Source organism: Ochotona curzoniae, unplaced genomic scaffold (genome assembly GCF_017591425.1).
Source record: "Ochotona curzoniae isolate NIBS_2020 unplaced genomic scaffold, NIBS_Ocur_1.0 contig_43, whole genome shotgun sequence".
Lineage (NCBI taxonomy): Eukaryota > Metazoa > Chordata > Mammalia > Lagomorpha > Ochotonidae > Ochotona > Ochotona curzoniae.
This window is the reverse complement of record NW_024466218.1, coordinates 21,301,811-21,316,478: the sequence shown is the minus strand read 5'-3', so window position 1 is coordinate 21,316,478 and position 14,668 is coordinate 21,301,811. Positions and strand designations below refer to the sequence as shown.

The 14,668-nt window shown below is 54.8% G+C and overlaps 1 protein-coding gene across 1 annotated transcript in view; it reads left to right on the top strand.

The window, feature by feature from the left end:
- Positions 1-14,668, top strand: part of MYO5B (myosin VB) — a 204,988-nt gene that overhangs the window by 177,031 nt on the left and 13,289 nt on the right. Inside the window, exons 30-35 of the mRNA XM_040984669.1 lie at positions 1,116-1,193; positions 4,051-4,249; positions 6,914-7,007; positions 8,196-8,339; positions 11,413-11,564; positions 13,347-13,436. Coding sequence (XP_040840603.1) covers positions 1,116-1,193; positions 4,051-4,249; positions 6,914-7,007; positions 8,196-8,339; positions 11,413-11,564; positions 13,347-13,436 — 757 coding nt within the window. The remainder of the gene's footprint in view (positions 1-1,115; positions 1,194-4,050; positions 4,250-6,913; positions 7,008-8,195; positions 8,340-11,412; positions 11,565-13,346; positions 13,437-14,668) is intronic.

Genomic DNA, 14,668 nt, shown 5'->3' with positions numbered 1-14,668 from the left:
CCATAACACAGCTCGAGGTCACTTTGTGGTTTGCTGGGACACAGGGCACAGGGGTCAGCAAAGTGCAGCAAGGGAAGGGAAGAGTCCACGACCAGAGACTGGATCAGGGAGGCCCAACTGGGTGCAAGAGTCCCCAGGGGAGACTTGGTGCCAGAGGCCTTTTTCATTGCCCTGCTGAAGGGAGGAGCTGGGACGGTATCGGAGCACCTAGCAGCCAGAGGTCATGCAGCACCCTGGATTGTGCTCCTTACCACCTTCCCTTCCCTCACTTCAAACCCCAGGGTGGCTGAACTGGGGTGGGGAGATGGGATAGGGCACTTCAGTGACTCATGTAGGCCACACACACTCTAGAGACAGTGCTGGCCCCTTGAGAGCTGGGTAAGATTGGAGGGGTGCTAACCATTCTGGCTGGTGGTGCTTCCTGCTGCCTCCCAGGGAACCTGAGATACAACCAGAAGGGGGAGCTCATGGTCACTGAAGTCTTTGGCAGCAGTGGGTGGGGCAGTCTGCCCACCACACCCCATAGGATCTCTCCAGGCCCAGGGCAGCAGTCAGCACAGGCCCAGAGCGCTTTGCCAGCATCAGCAGACACCAAGTTTGTAGCTGTGCCTTTATACCTGATTCTGTACCAAGAGCTGGAATTAGAGTCAGCTGATTGTTTAAGCCACAGATAAAAGGTTTAAGCTCCTTGCCAGACTGAGCCCAGTGGCTATTGGCTTCACCCTGAAGCTTCCCCTGGGAGAGGCCTACCCCTAATTCCTTTCTGAATGTCCATGTTGGGGTTTGAGACCATAGCGGTGCTTCCACTTCAGTCCTTGCTGCCACACACTGCTGATCACAGAGCTGCAGTTCTTGGTGTTCCCTGACCACAGGGCATGGTGTGCCCAGCTGTGATTCTTAGTGTGTTACACAGGTGCCCATGTGCAAGTCAGTGATGGAGACCTGGGCGTGGGGCTGGAGGGAGAGGTATGGGCATCCCAGGGAGCAGGTGCAGCAGCAGGAAGGGCATGGGAGTCCTGAAGCCTTTGATGGTCTGGCTAGAATTGCCTCCTGAGCTCTCTGTTGCCTGTATCTTCTCTGCACCAGACACCTTGTTTTTCTGCCTTTGTTTCTAGCAAGACTGAGGATTGGGGCTATTTGAATGAAGATGGAGAACTCGGCCTGGCCTACCAAGGCCTAAAGCAAGTTGCCAGGTCGAATGTGTTCCTCCCTTCTTTCCTTCCTTTCTTCCTTCCTTCCTTCCTTCCTTCCTTCCTTCCTTCCTTCCTTCCTTCCTTCCTTCCTTCCTTCCTGTGTCTGCTTTGTCTGTTGTGCTATTCATGTCCATGCCCAATTGTATCTAAACTACAGTGAGTATAAGGGAATGGGGCACAGCTCACAGAGGATGCTGGCCAGGGGGCCCTGGAGGTCACAAACCTGCCACTTTGTGTCCAGACTGTGCAGATAAGGTCAAGAGAGAGGCTGCTTGTTCAGGTCCAGGTGGTAGCACAGGGTGGCCAGGTGAACCTTAGGAACCAGGCGACCCAACCACACATTCCATACATGAGGAAATGGACAAGAGGAGCACAGCCAGTTAGAACCAGGCCTAGAAGGCTGCTGTCCTTTGGGGGCTCTTGGCGCTCTGCAATGTACCTTCTACCTGTCGAGTCACTCCCCAACTCGATAGGATCAGCCAGAAGTGTCAGCCCAGTCTGTGCTGCTGCTCCTGCTTCTGGGGACCTCCTGGCAGCACATGGGCTGGTCCTCGTCATGGGGGCTCCTTAGAGCTGACCACAGCCAAGTGCAGTGCTTGCCCCATGTCATCTCACCTTCACGACCACCTCATGGTCAGGAGAGCCATGGAACATGGAGGGTTTGGTGATACCAGAGCATAAGCTGGTAGCTTAGTGGCCTTTGGTAGTGAGTGAGCAGGTTAGGCACAGGCAGCAGACACAACAGCGGGATGGCCTGACCTATGCCATTTCCAGCAGGTGGGTGTATGGCCTTGCTTTGTTCACTTGTGCCTCTTTAGAGAGGGATGAGGCCAGAGTCCCCTGCCTGGCTTCTTAAACAAGAGGGGCAGGCTCAGAGGGGCAGCTTAAGAGTATAGAGCCCAACTCTCTTCTGCCACTGCTGGCAGGGCTCTTAGCAGGAGTCTAGAGCCCTCCAGCGTATATCCTGTTCTCCCTGATGGTGTCATCATGGGGGTCCCAGTGCAGCAACACAAAGTATCTCTCCCCAGCAAAGCCAAGAGTGGTGTATCCATGAGGTAGTAAGGCTTTTGGCTCTGCAGCTTTGCTCTTCCAATATGGCCCCCCACTACGAGCAAAGCACGGGCTGTATCTCGGTTTTCTCCTCTGTGGCCTGTGGCTGGGAACAGAGCTTTCCTGGAAGTGTCCTTGTAAAAAGTCAGACTCATACAGGTAAAGCACTTGCCACCTGCCTTACAGGTAGTAAGCACAAAAGAAATACTAGCTGCCGCGTCTGTCTGTCATGGTGATTTGGTAAGACCCAATTCCTGTCCCACCCATCAGCCTGTTTTGTTGGCGGAGGGACCTGAGGGTGAAACTCCTGGTGCCTGTCCCAGTTGCAGATGGGGTGGGGCAATACATTAGCAGATAGCTGGAGTCAGCGTCACAGTGTAGCGGGAGCCCAGGCTAGGGAACCAGTCCTTCTGGTTTCCTCACCTCTCACCTGGTGAACTCTCCTGCCTGGTGCATAGGTGGGAATCTTGCCCTGGCACACATCCCCAGGCTGAGTCACAAACAGTCCACCCGGATACCGAGGAAGAGCCCTGAGATGGGAACAAGTGACATTTCACTGGGAGACATCCTCTGGGCGGTGGGCCCACAGTGTCTCATGGAGTTCGTAGCATCCTGGTGACTGCTTTTAGCATGCTGTGGCCAATAGTGGATGACATCTGAATGCTGTGTAGCACCTCCAGTGCTGATTCAATTGCCAAACTCTACCCAACAGCCCCTGCCAGAAATGTGCCAGCCCCCCAGCCACACAGCCAGCTCCCCCTCTCCATATTCCCCTCCTTGACAGACTCCCTCCTCTTCTCTGGACATCGGCACTCCCTAGTACAGCAGAACTGCCAAACCACTGTGCCTGTCCACCTGTTGGCCTCCAGGGCAATCAGCAGCTCACCAGCTGCTGCCTAACAGTGCCCAGCTCAGGGCATAATCTCTGCATCTCAGGAAGAGAGGGGGCAAATGCTTCCCCCATGCAGACCTTGTCACAGAGCTTTTAAGGGCACTTATGTCCAGCATCCTGCCAACCTCACATAGAGTGTGGAGTTGGGAAGCAGCATCACAGGCATATTTGTATGCACCTACCTCCAGAAGACACTGCTCTGAGCCTTTGCTGGCTCCCTACCTGCCATGGTGATGGAGCAGATGCCTTCCAGAACTGTCCCATATGTCCCTTGGGGACCTGGCCTTCTGAGGCTTGTGGCCAGCCTTTTCTAGAGTCCCTCCAGATCTCTGCGACTTGTCCTGAGCCTAGGTGATCTTAAACCTCCCCTCCCCCTTACCCATCGTTTCTAAACTGCCTTGGCTTGTGGCTGGTGGAGGTGGGAGTGTGTGAGATCGTGGGAGTAATAATGGTGAGAACAAAAGGAACAAGAATAGTATTTTGCCTTTTGAAAACCCATATGGTATCTACCATAGGGAAAATAGGAAATGAATAGCTCAGTTGATCAGTTTTGTCTGGGTTTCTCAACACCAGGGTGGGTGTATCTTTTTAAAAAGATAACAGTGGGACATTTCTTTCTGCCACTGGCCTTTGGATACAGGGAATCTCTGAACCCCAGACCAATGGACTCTGCTCGCAAAATGAGAAATGGGGGCCGAGAAAACTGCCCAAGAGTGAGGGGTGCCTTTGGCCTCCATTTCCCATTCTGTCAGATGAGTCGCCAGCCTGTTCCATTTGTCTGATGACCGACCCCAGTGTCCAGCCCCTGCTGTGTGCTTTGCCACTCCCTGTCGTGTTTCTGCCCAGGGCCCCTCTCCTGGAGATGCTGACCCTGAGCTGGCCGGTGTAATCATTGTCCTCTTCTGCCTGGCACAGGTTGCTGGAAGCACAGCTACAGGCCCAGAGCCTGGAGCATGAGGAGGAGGTGGAACGGCTGAAGGCCCAGGTGGAAGCCCTGAAGGAGGAGATGGACCGACAGCAGCAGACCTTCTCACAGACACTGCTGCTCTCCCCAGAGGCCCAGGTGGAGTTTGGTGTCCAGCAGGAGATGTCCCGGCTGACCAATGAGAATCTGGTGAGCAACCATGCTCTGAGGAGTCCTGGGTGGAGATGGGGGGTTGGGGGAAAGGGGCAGTGGCCTTCAGCCAGATGGGCAATGGGCACGTCGTTAACCCTGCATGAGGAGCAGGGAAAGAACACCACATTCTGCAAGAACTTGGGAGAGGAAGTGAGGCGTGAAGGGGGTGTAACCATGGCCAGGGAGGCCAAACACAGGAGTGCGTGCAGGAGAGGGCTCTGAAGTGGGTGGGAAGGGAAACAGCAGGTGCCCTCAAACCTCACCAAGGCAACATGTCCAGTTCAGGAGCTGAGCCGGGGCTGCCATTCCCACCTATTCCTCAGGTGACCATGGTTGGGTGGCTGGCTCCCTGGATCCTGAAAGAGGAAGTGGGGGCCCTGCACCTACCTTCGCCCCTCTGAGGGGATATGCTCATGTGCCTCCTGCTCAGTTGCTGTCTGTGTGTCACTGTCACACAGAGGTGTGTATGCAGGCAGCTTTATGGAAAGAAGTGTGTGCTGTTGAGCCAGCTCCTGCCAGGTCGGGGAGGCGGCCCATGCCACCGGGGGCCACTGACCTGATAGCACAGTTGGCGACCACCTTGCAAAGAGGACCGTGCACTCACTGCAGAGGGACTGCATTGTGTCACAGGGACAGCCTAGGGTTGGGCCCATGAACAAACAAAGGTGGACAGGCCTGGCTTGAGAAACCACCAGGGCACAAGGTCAGCACCGTGGGCCCACTGGGAGGGCATGACCTTGGTGTGAGTAGGGCAGGGGCCTGGAATGAGGGAGGGTGAGCCTGAGGACGGGCCCCAGCCAGCAGCCTGGTGGGAGGAGACTCCTGCATGTAGTGAAGGTCAGTCTTGTTTGCCAAGGTCAAGGCTGAGACCTGTAAACAGGGCCCTACCCCCTGGGGGTCTGCAGGGTGTCAGGGAGTCGTGAGCCCCTCCCTGCCCAGTGAGCGTTCCTGCCTGCTCGTGGAACATGACCTGGAGCCTGTCCCCTCAGTGTATGCCCAGGAGCCTCAGATGGTGTGTACAGGAAGTTGTGGGACGTAGTCCCCAGTTGGAGGAGTCAGGGGGAGTCAGGAAGGCCCCTTGGCTAGCTCAGAGAGGGCTCAGAGAACGTGCCTATCCTTCTAGGTGCAGCGTAAGAGCGTCGGGACGTCTTCAGACACGCTCACCTGTGTCTGGGACTCCTCTCTGGCTGAACTTGAGTCAGCCATCTGTCGTCCTGGCCTCTATGGTTCTGGGCCCCAGTAGCTTCCTTCACATGTCCTGCATTTGCCGATTTCACACTTCCGAGGCACCCAGGTGGCCACAGGTTTGGGGAAGAGCTTTTAACACAGCTCCCCTTAACGTGTTCTCACCTTCTGGAATCTCGGGGTGGGGTGGGCAAGTGGGCTGGCAGTAGAGGCACAGGAAGTGCCCCAAGGCCACCTGTGCTGAGTGGTTCAGGGGTGGTGCTACACTACCTGGCTGGGATGCTGGAGCTCCTAAACACAGCCCAGGAGGCAGCACTTGGCTACTGAGGTGGCATTACATGGGCTGCAGGTGAGCAATGTCTGCCCTTTAGAGGGTCTGCCAAAGTTTTCAAAACTGTGGTAGGAAAGACGCAGGCATGGCTTAGTCCTCCTTGGGATCTGGTGGTATTGCACGGAAGCGCTTGGGGATGGGCTTATCCCAATATACGCTCTCTGGGTTGGCCAGAACATCCTCATTCACCTGTTGCTGCAGAGGATCCAGTGCAGGTGGTTCCAGGAAGGATTCTTGAGCAAAGAGGAAGAGGTAGGCAGCCAAGCAGGCATTGAGGGACCAAACCGAGAACTCACGGGGTCACAGTGGATCCTCAGGGAGTTCCGTGTGAAGGTCCAGCAGCTACCTGAACTCGCTCAGAGTTCCCCTGCCATGGCTCCAAGCCAGCGCTGTCATTACCTCTTGGTGTGATTGCTTTCCACCTTTTTTGTCAAGATGGGTAAATCCTAACAGCCTCCTCTCAGGCTTGTGGCCAACAGCAGCCACAGCACCAGGTTGCAGCTTTGGCTTGTCTTGCAGCTACAGGCCAGTCTCGTGGCAGCTGTCACTCAAGGTACTTCCTAGGATCTGAGATGGAACCTAGGAAATACCCCTGTCACTCTGTGGCACCAAGGCCCTCATATTAACAGTGGGGGCTGCTCTCCTTCTAATTCCTCCCCCACCCTACTTCACCGCTGAGGACGCTGCCTGGCTGGCATCTGTGCCAATAAAACCCTCCTCCCCAACTCTGTTCTGGTCCCAATGGACTGAGTAGCACTAAGTGGCAACAGTTGCTAGGAGATGGGCAGCTACTGAGAGGCCAAGGTCCTGCTTTGCTGCTGACCCTGACCCGTGAAGGCTCCCTGCTCCTGCTTTGCCACCCATTTGGTCCAGGGTACTGCCCGTCTGTCCGAGCACTCCTGGGAGGTTGGCATGGCGACTCACGGAGGCTTGGCTGGGGAGAGCCCTGAGGTGCCAGAGAGATCCCAGAGGGTTTTGCCTTCCTGATGTGAAGATAACAATGTCTGACTCACCTCCTGCTTCCTGGATGCCGCAGCAGGGACAGCACCCTCCCAGCCTGACCTGTGTGATAGCAGCACAGGCCACGCCCTGCCACCCAGGGCAAGGCTCAGCCCTCTTCCCACACTGCTTCCTTCTGCTCTCAGGACTTCAGAGAACTGGTCGAAAAGCTGGAGAAGAATGAGAGGAAGCTCAAGAAGCAGCTGAAGATTTACATGAAGCGAGTCCAGGACCTGGAAGGTAGTGTGTATGTGTGTATGCATGAACATGGGTACCTGCATGGCACAGGTGTGCCCAACAGCCGTGCCTGCGGAACTGAGGCTGCCTCTGCCCAGGCATCCTTCCCTCTTGGCTCATTTCCTGCTGGACGGACCCGGCCAGGCAGTAGAACTGGGACACTGAGAGCACCTATGCCCTTGATCAGTCGAAGCTAGAAGAAGGGTGGAAGATTGTGGTCCCCTGAGTTGGGTGCTGCCTGTGAAGCAGGCTTTGTGGGGCTGGAGGGCTGAGGGGGCCAGAAAAGTACCCCGTGGTCCTTGCCCTGAAGGGGTTTGAAGTTGGGAGGCAAGACTTTTTGGTGTGAGACAATGCTCCGTCATACCGAGGCCCTGGGAGAGCACCAGTACACGTCCACCCCTTGGGTGCCCCACTCCACCCTGCTCATCCAGGCCCCAGTGTGCCCATTGAGTCCTTTTAGCAGGGATGCTCCTGTCCAACTGCCATCAGCAGGTGCACACACCTGACACAGCACCTGACAACAGCAGGTGCACATACCTGATGTCACATCTGGCAAGCCAGGTCACCAAGTGTGCTTCTGTGTGAATGCTCAGATGTGTCTCCTTAGCTAGGTGCTGCAGAGGCAGGGCTGGATGCTGTGTGGTACCTGCTCCCATGAGGATCTGGACACCCACCACCCTCCCCAACCTGCCCAGGCTGAGGGGAGGCTGGGGATGGGGGATGGGGGATGGATCCCACCCCACCCCACAACACAGAGACTCCACCTTGGAGAATTGCCTTAGGTGGTAGATCCTACAGCAGACAAGTTCCCATGTCTAATCTTACACATGGGTACAAGGCACAGTGCCTTCTTGCATCACAGACTCTGTACTGTTCCATCCAAAGCAGGCCACAGGCAGTGCCCCAACCTGCAGCCCTTGGGTCTGTACTGCCCAGTGTCCCGAGAGTGCCCTGTAGCCACACACAGGGAACCAAGTATAATGGACCCAACCAAAGCCTTGCATATCCTCCATGAAACTGCCACCTGGTGAGGCAACTCTCCCACCTGCTGCTGCCTCACGTTGCCCTGTGCCAGGGACTGAGCTCCCCCAGTATCATGCAGCCTCAAGGGACAGCACAGAATGTGGTGCTCTGAAAATGCAGTGATCAGTCCCAGGCCTTCATGTGTCCCGTTCTCTCCTTCCTGCTCAGCTGTGCAAGCATTGGCCCAGAATGACAGGAAGCACCATGAGCTCACCAGGCAGGTCACGGTGCAGCGGAAGGAGAAGGACTTCCAGGGCATGCTGGAGTACCACAAGGAGGACGAGGCACTCCTCATTCGGAACCTGGTGACAGGTCAGGACCCACCCCCTCCTCTGTCTGTACTCAGCACGGTCTATCCCAGCCTCTGTCTGCATCCCCCCACCCACCCCTGTGGCTCTTTTTCCCCAGACCATCCACTGCCTCCAAGTGGTGCTCTTGGTGACTGCTCACTGCTTTTCCCAGAGCAAGTCAACCCCGTCAATTGCACACTCACATGGACCTGAGGAAGAGAGGCCCCTGCTCTGACTGTGGCAGGCAGGAGTGAGTGGGGAGCTGGTGGCATGGCTCATGCCTGCCACATGCTTCCCCCAGAGGCAGCCCCAGCCCCCTCATTGGCGTGGGTTTGTGTGGGCAACTGCTTCCAACAGCAATGACTGCATGCTGCTGCCATCAGCTCATGCCCAGCCCGTTGTCTTCAGCCCCAGGCTTGATCCTCCCCAGGAAGCTGCTGTTTAGTTCACACAAGGTGTCCTGAGACATTCCTGTCACCTGCCCAGGTTGAGGATAGGGCAGCTTCTGTCCAGAGCTTTGCAGTTTGCAGGCACAGTGTGGTCCGTGCATAGGCTCTCAGGGGAGGGTCTGCTGGTCCACAGGCATCCGACTCTTTGCTATCTGGCCATGTAGCTGTCGCTGTGCTGTTCACCAGCATCCCCATGTGGGATGGCATGGAAGTGGGAGGCATTTGGGGAATGGTGAGAAATGCAGAATTCCAGGCCACATTTAGAAACTGCACCCCAACCCCGCCACACATACACACATCCCGCATCAGAATGCACAGCCAGGCGGCAGGGGATTTGAAAAGCTGAATCAGTGCATTCACAGTGCCTGGGGTTGCACAACCACTGTGGGGGTCCGGTTGGGCTAGTCTCTCCTCTTCTGCATTCTCCAGATAGGTACCTAGGTTGGGGCTGGCCAGGCAGGCTGCAGTGTGCTTGGAGTGTGCAGTGTGGAGTGGAGTGGTTGGGGTAGATTTCTCTTGCTGAGCTGGAACAGAGCCTCTTGCACCTTAGGGTCACTCTGCTTGGGTGTGCCACCAATGGGGCAGGGGGGCTCCTTACGTTTGCCCATTGTAGGCACTGCCTTTCAAGGGCTGGCTCAAGGGAGCTATTTACCTTACCAGTGCTGCTTGCTTTGCCATTGTACTAGTACCCTCCCATTTGTTCTCACACCCCACTGGGTTCCAACACGGTCACCACCTGCCCTGTGCCCAGCCTAAGCCAGCAGCAAGTCTCAGAGCCAAGAGGTGGAGCCTTAGAGGAAAGAGCCATGCACAAAGGAAGAGTGGACTATGAACCACTCGCTCACTTCTCAGCACTTCCCAGCATTCCTATCTGTAAAATGAGAACATGCTACCACTGCCCCATCACGTGAGATCTATCGAACGTGAATATACTGTGATAGGGCTAAAAATCCTTTCTGAGACATGGGGGCTGCAGGCACATTCCAAGCTTAGATGGGAGGTCACTGCTAGCATGGAGAGATTGCCCTCAGGTGCTGGAGGTCATGCTCTGTAGGGTGCGCAGGGCTGGGATGCAGGGAGAGTGGAGTCTGACAGCCTAGAACTTATTTACTTCAGCTCTTGGGTCAGTACAGCCTTGATCCTCACTCATGAGAGTCCTGGCAGTGGCCTGGCTCTGGCTGCCTCAGGCCAGGTCAAGTCCAACCAAACTGCCCAGGCATTCTGCCTCCCTCCAGACCGCAGCCTAGCAGATGCCAAGATTAGCAGCTGAGAAAGACCGTGGAGAATAGAACCCTGGCCTCTTCTCCCATGGATGGCGCATGTGTAGCCCAGGAGCCTGATCAAATACCTGTGCGATCAGAGGAGGATGTCCCAAGACAAGCTGTTTGTACATGGGTCATCGGCTTGTGGTATTGTTCTAGATAAATGTACTGGCATTCTCATTAGAACTAAGGCACTTCTCCATGGTGCCCAAATGCTAAGCAGGTACCCAAAGTGTGCTGGCCAGGAGTAAGCGTTATTGAAAGGGATGTGGTTGATGTGCCAGCATAACCCAAGGAGCAAATGGTAGTGCTGGTGGCACAACCCCAGCCCAACCCAGACCAGGAGAACCCTGGCAGAAGGGCAGGGAGGATCCTGCCACAGGAAGGTGGTGAAGAAAACTCTCCCTCACTGCTGTTCCAAGCCTGGCTTGGGGGAAGTGAGGGGAGGTGGCTCATGATGCCAGTTTATGCCGGGGTGGGTGAGGGTGATGAGAGAGAAGGTCAGGGTCTGGGGGTACAATGTGAACACCCCATGTCCACTTGTCACCTTGTATTTGCACCAGGCCTCTTATCCCTGCCCTGCCTCTTGGGACTCCTGTCACCACTTGTCACTTTAGGGCTGGCTCACTGAATCCCCTGGAATGCTGTGGGATAGAACATAGTGTTACAGCTTCTCCCTGGCCCTCCCCAGGCTTTAGCGCTTAGGGGACAAGGGTCTGAGCATGTGTGTGCAGGTCATGGGGAAAGAGAGTGATGCCGGTGGGACCTGAACAGGACAAGTGTATTCATGGCCTGGTGCATCTGTGTGTGCCTGTGAGTTCAGAAGACTAACGCTGCCAGGTCCTCTGTCCCCAGAGTGACACCCAAGGTGGCTGCAGCCTTACCAGTGCTCAGCTGTCTGACTGCCTGTAGAAAGCTGGAATTGGCTGGCCCTGCATTCTGGCTGCTGGGGACCTGATCATGCCCCTGCAGGAAGCAGGGGTCCCCCGGGCTGGAGCAGGGGTGGAGGGGTGGCTTTCTCCCAGTGGGGAGCCCAGTCCTGTCTGCAGCCTGCCCCCTGAGGCCTCCTTAGCTGGTGGCCCTGCATGTGTGCACAGCTCTGGGTTCTCTTCCTCTGCAGTTAAGAACAAAGACCTGGTTCCATTCATTCCACAGTTTGGCTTTGGTTTTTTTGCTGCAGCAGCTGAAAGTGCTGATCAATAGGGCCAGAAGGTGTTTGTGCATCCTGGTAGCTTCTCACCGGCTTCCCCACTCCCTTCCCACAACCCTCCCATTCCTGGGTGAGCTACTGAGAAACAGTGGGGAGGTTTCTAGGAGGAGGAGTGTGAACCCTGGCACCCCCTCCATCTCTCTCTTTGCTGCTTGCTGCCATCTTTGCTGGTAGACCTGAAGCCCCAGGTGCTGTCGGGCACTGTGCCCTGCCTCCCTGCGTACATCCTCTACATGTGCATCAGGCATGCAGACTACACCAACGACGACGTCAAGGTGCACTCCCTGCTGACCTCCACCATCAACGGCATCAAGAAAGTCCTCAAGGTCAGTGGGCTGCGCAGGAGGCTGGGACTGAGAGCAGGCATCCTCCTCCTGCTGCTTCTCAGTACTTGAGTGTTGGGGCAGTGGATGAGGTCCCCTGTGTAGCCAGGATGCTTGGATTAAGCCAGAAATCCAGGGTAGCCTGGAGAGGCTGCCCAGAGCTTATTAGCATGCCTAGGTCTGCCTACCACTGCTGCATGAACTGGGAAGGCATCCGGCTGCAGCCAGGGCCTACTGGACCTGGCCCTGCGGCTGATGGAACTCCACTGGAACCTAGACCGCCTTTCACCTGGACAGTACTGCTACATTGCTGCTACCAGCTCTGGTCCAAGACAGGGCTGCCCTCAGGATATTAACACAACTCAGAGACACACGAGCCTCTCTGTGACCAAGTGGCAGCCCCTGCGATGTCAGACTACCCTGCAGGGAAGTGAAGCCCAGTCAGCAGGAGCCAGAGTCAGGTGATGAGTGGGGAGAGGGTCTTCAGCCTTCTAGCAGCACTAGGGCACAAGGGTTACTGCTCAGTTTCGTTTTTTTTTTTTTTTTCCACTGTCAGGAATCCTTTATTCTGTGCTATTAATACTTTTTTTTCAAAAACAAAATTTTTTTAAAAATTGATTTATTTTTATTACAAAGTCAGATATACAGAGGAGGAGAGACAGACAGGAAGATCTTCCGTCCGATGATTCACTCCCAAAGTGAGCGCAACGGCCCATGCTGTGCCGATCCAAAGCCAGGATCCAGGAACTTTCTCCAGGTCTCCCACACAGGTGCAGGGTCCCAAAGCTTTGGGCCATCCTTGACTGACTGCCTTCCTGAACTGGGAGAGCAGAGCAAATAATAAGTTTCATCAAGTGATTATAAGGTTCTCATTACAATCCCAGCTGTCTCATTCTGTTTTTAAAGATTTATTTATTTGAAACCCTCTGTTTATTTTCCATATGACTGCAGCAGCCATAGTTGGGTCAGGCTGAAGTCAGGAGCTTCTTCTGGGTCTCCCACACCAAGTACTTGGACCAGCTTCTGCCAGTTTCTGCTGGTTCAAAGTGGAGCAACCAGGATCCAAACTAGTGGCCATATGAGGCTGTCCTCAGACCCACCCCAACACTCAACACCGACACCTGCTCTGTGGTCAGCCATCCCAGAGCTTTGGGTTGCATGGCCTATTGGCCTGCAGGCTCCGTGGGCCATTTCCTCCATGCAGGGCTCTAAGCACCTGGGGGCTCAAGCATGTGTCTCCAGCCTTGAGCGCTTTCAAAAGCTGCAGCCAAAGCCTGACTCAGGCTTGGGCTGACTATAGAGCTCACCTCCCTGAGGAAGCCTTGCCCCCACCTTAGTTTATAACCATTTTCTAGAAAGTTTAGCCTACGGGAACATCTGACCTTTTGATACATGGGACCCCAGAATATTTCACCAGCAAGCACCCTCAGGTCCCCAGAGCTGGAGAACAGGTACTTCCAAGAAGGGGCAGGGATCCTCGTGGCTAGTGCAGAGAGGCCAGGCAGCTGGGGCTGAGCCTTGCTTGCACTGTGTTCTTCAGTGGTGGGAACAACCTGTCACTTGTGTGTTTCTGTATGTACACGCCCAATCAGCAACCAAGACATGGCTTCCGGATGCCGTCTCTTGGTAGTGAGTGGATCTTCTCTCTGACCAGCAAGGGTCATGCCCATTGTCAGGGGCACTGGGGAACGCTGGCTAGGATGCAGAATATGGAGAGGCTCAGGTAAGCGCTTGGCCAGACAGGTACCATTTTCAGCTGGGTGGGGGATCCTTCTCTTTCCACAGAAGCACAATGATGACTTTGAGATGACGACGTTCTGGCTGTCCAACACCTGTCGCCTCCTTCACTGCTTGAAGCAGTACAGCGGGGATGAGGTGAGTACTGGGCTAAGCTCCCAGAAGGCATCCTTGCTCTAGCCAAATGCATCCCAAGGTGCTCTGCAGCCGTTGGAGGGAAGTCAGCTCTCTGACCCCCTTGCTAGGACCTCAGACTCTGGTAGGAATTACTGTACCTGGTGACTGGGAGTGGGAATGGGGCAGAACATACAAAGCCTGTTTCTAGGGGTCTGGATGAGTACCCCTGAATCAAGACAGAAAACTGAGAGGGGATATGTGGGCTAACTGTGCCCTTCCCTTGTCAGAGATCTTGGATGATCTTGTTATTTGCACCACTTCAGTAAATGCCTCAAGAAATCCAACTGTCTAGTGTCCCACTCTCCCATGCCAAGCTGTTTCAAGACAAAGATGAGTAAATAAAAAAGGAACACCAAGTCAGCCCTATATTTGTGTAGCCCAGCTTCATGCTGCCAACCGAGTTTAATGGCTAGGCCTGCAGCCTGGTTGACACCATCATGTCGCGTTCCATTTGGGACCTCCAAGGCTCCCCATCTCCACTGTGATCTCTAGAAGGGTTCCTCCATGCTGTGTGTGTAGTACATGATCTAGGCATGGCACATGTTTACCTCACCTTGCTTCTCTGGTGATGGTCCCAGCTGCCTCCACACGGGCCCTACTCATATTTCCAGGGGCCTCCCCATCTTTGCCTTGCTTCCTTTCCTTCACAAACCTCAGTACCCACCCTTCCTGAGGCAACACAAACCAAAACTGCAACAGTTTTCCAAGCTTTATTCAGTCTTCTGTGTTAGAGCAGATTTTGACTCAGCTGTCTCCTTGGGGTGATAGGAGGCTATGCCACCCCAGCTGGTCTTACGATTGGGTACTTAGCTTGACTCATCTCTTTCCTGAGAGTCAGAATTTGTATTTGATCACTTACTTTTATAATGAAAGAGTTGGGCTCAGATCAAAGAACCATCCTTTGTTCCAAACCAGATGTCTTCTGTGATGCACACAAGCATTTTTTTTTTCTTTAAAGATTTATTTGAGGGGCCAGCATGGTGGCTCAACAGGTTGCTCATCCATCTGCAAGTGTTTGGCATCCCAAATGAGTGCCAATTCAGGTTCCGGCTGCTCCACTTCTGATCAGCTCCCTGCTAATGGCGTGAGAAGACGGCAAAGGATGGTTCAAGTCCTGGGGACTCTGCACCCACATGGGAGACCTGGAAGAAGCTCCTGTAATCCTAGCTTTGATCAGCTTCACCCATAGCAGC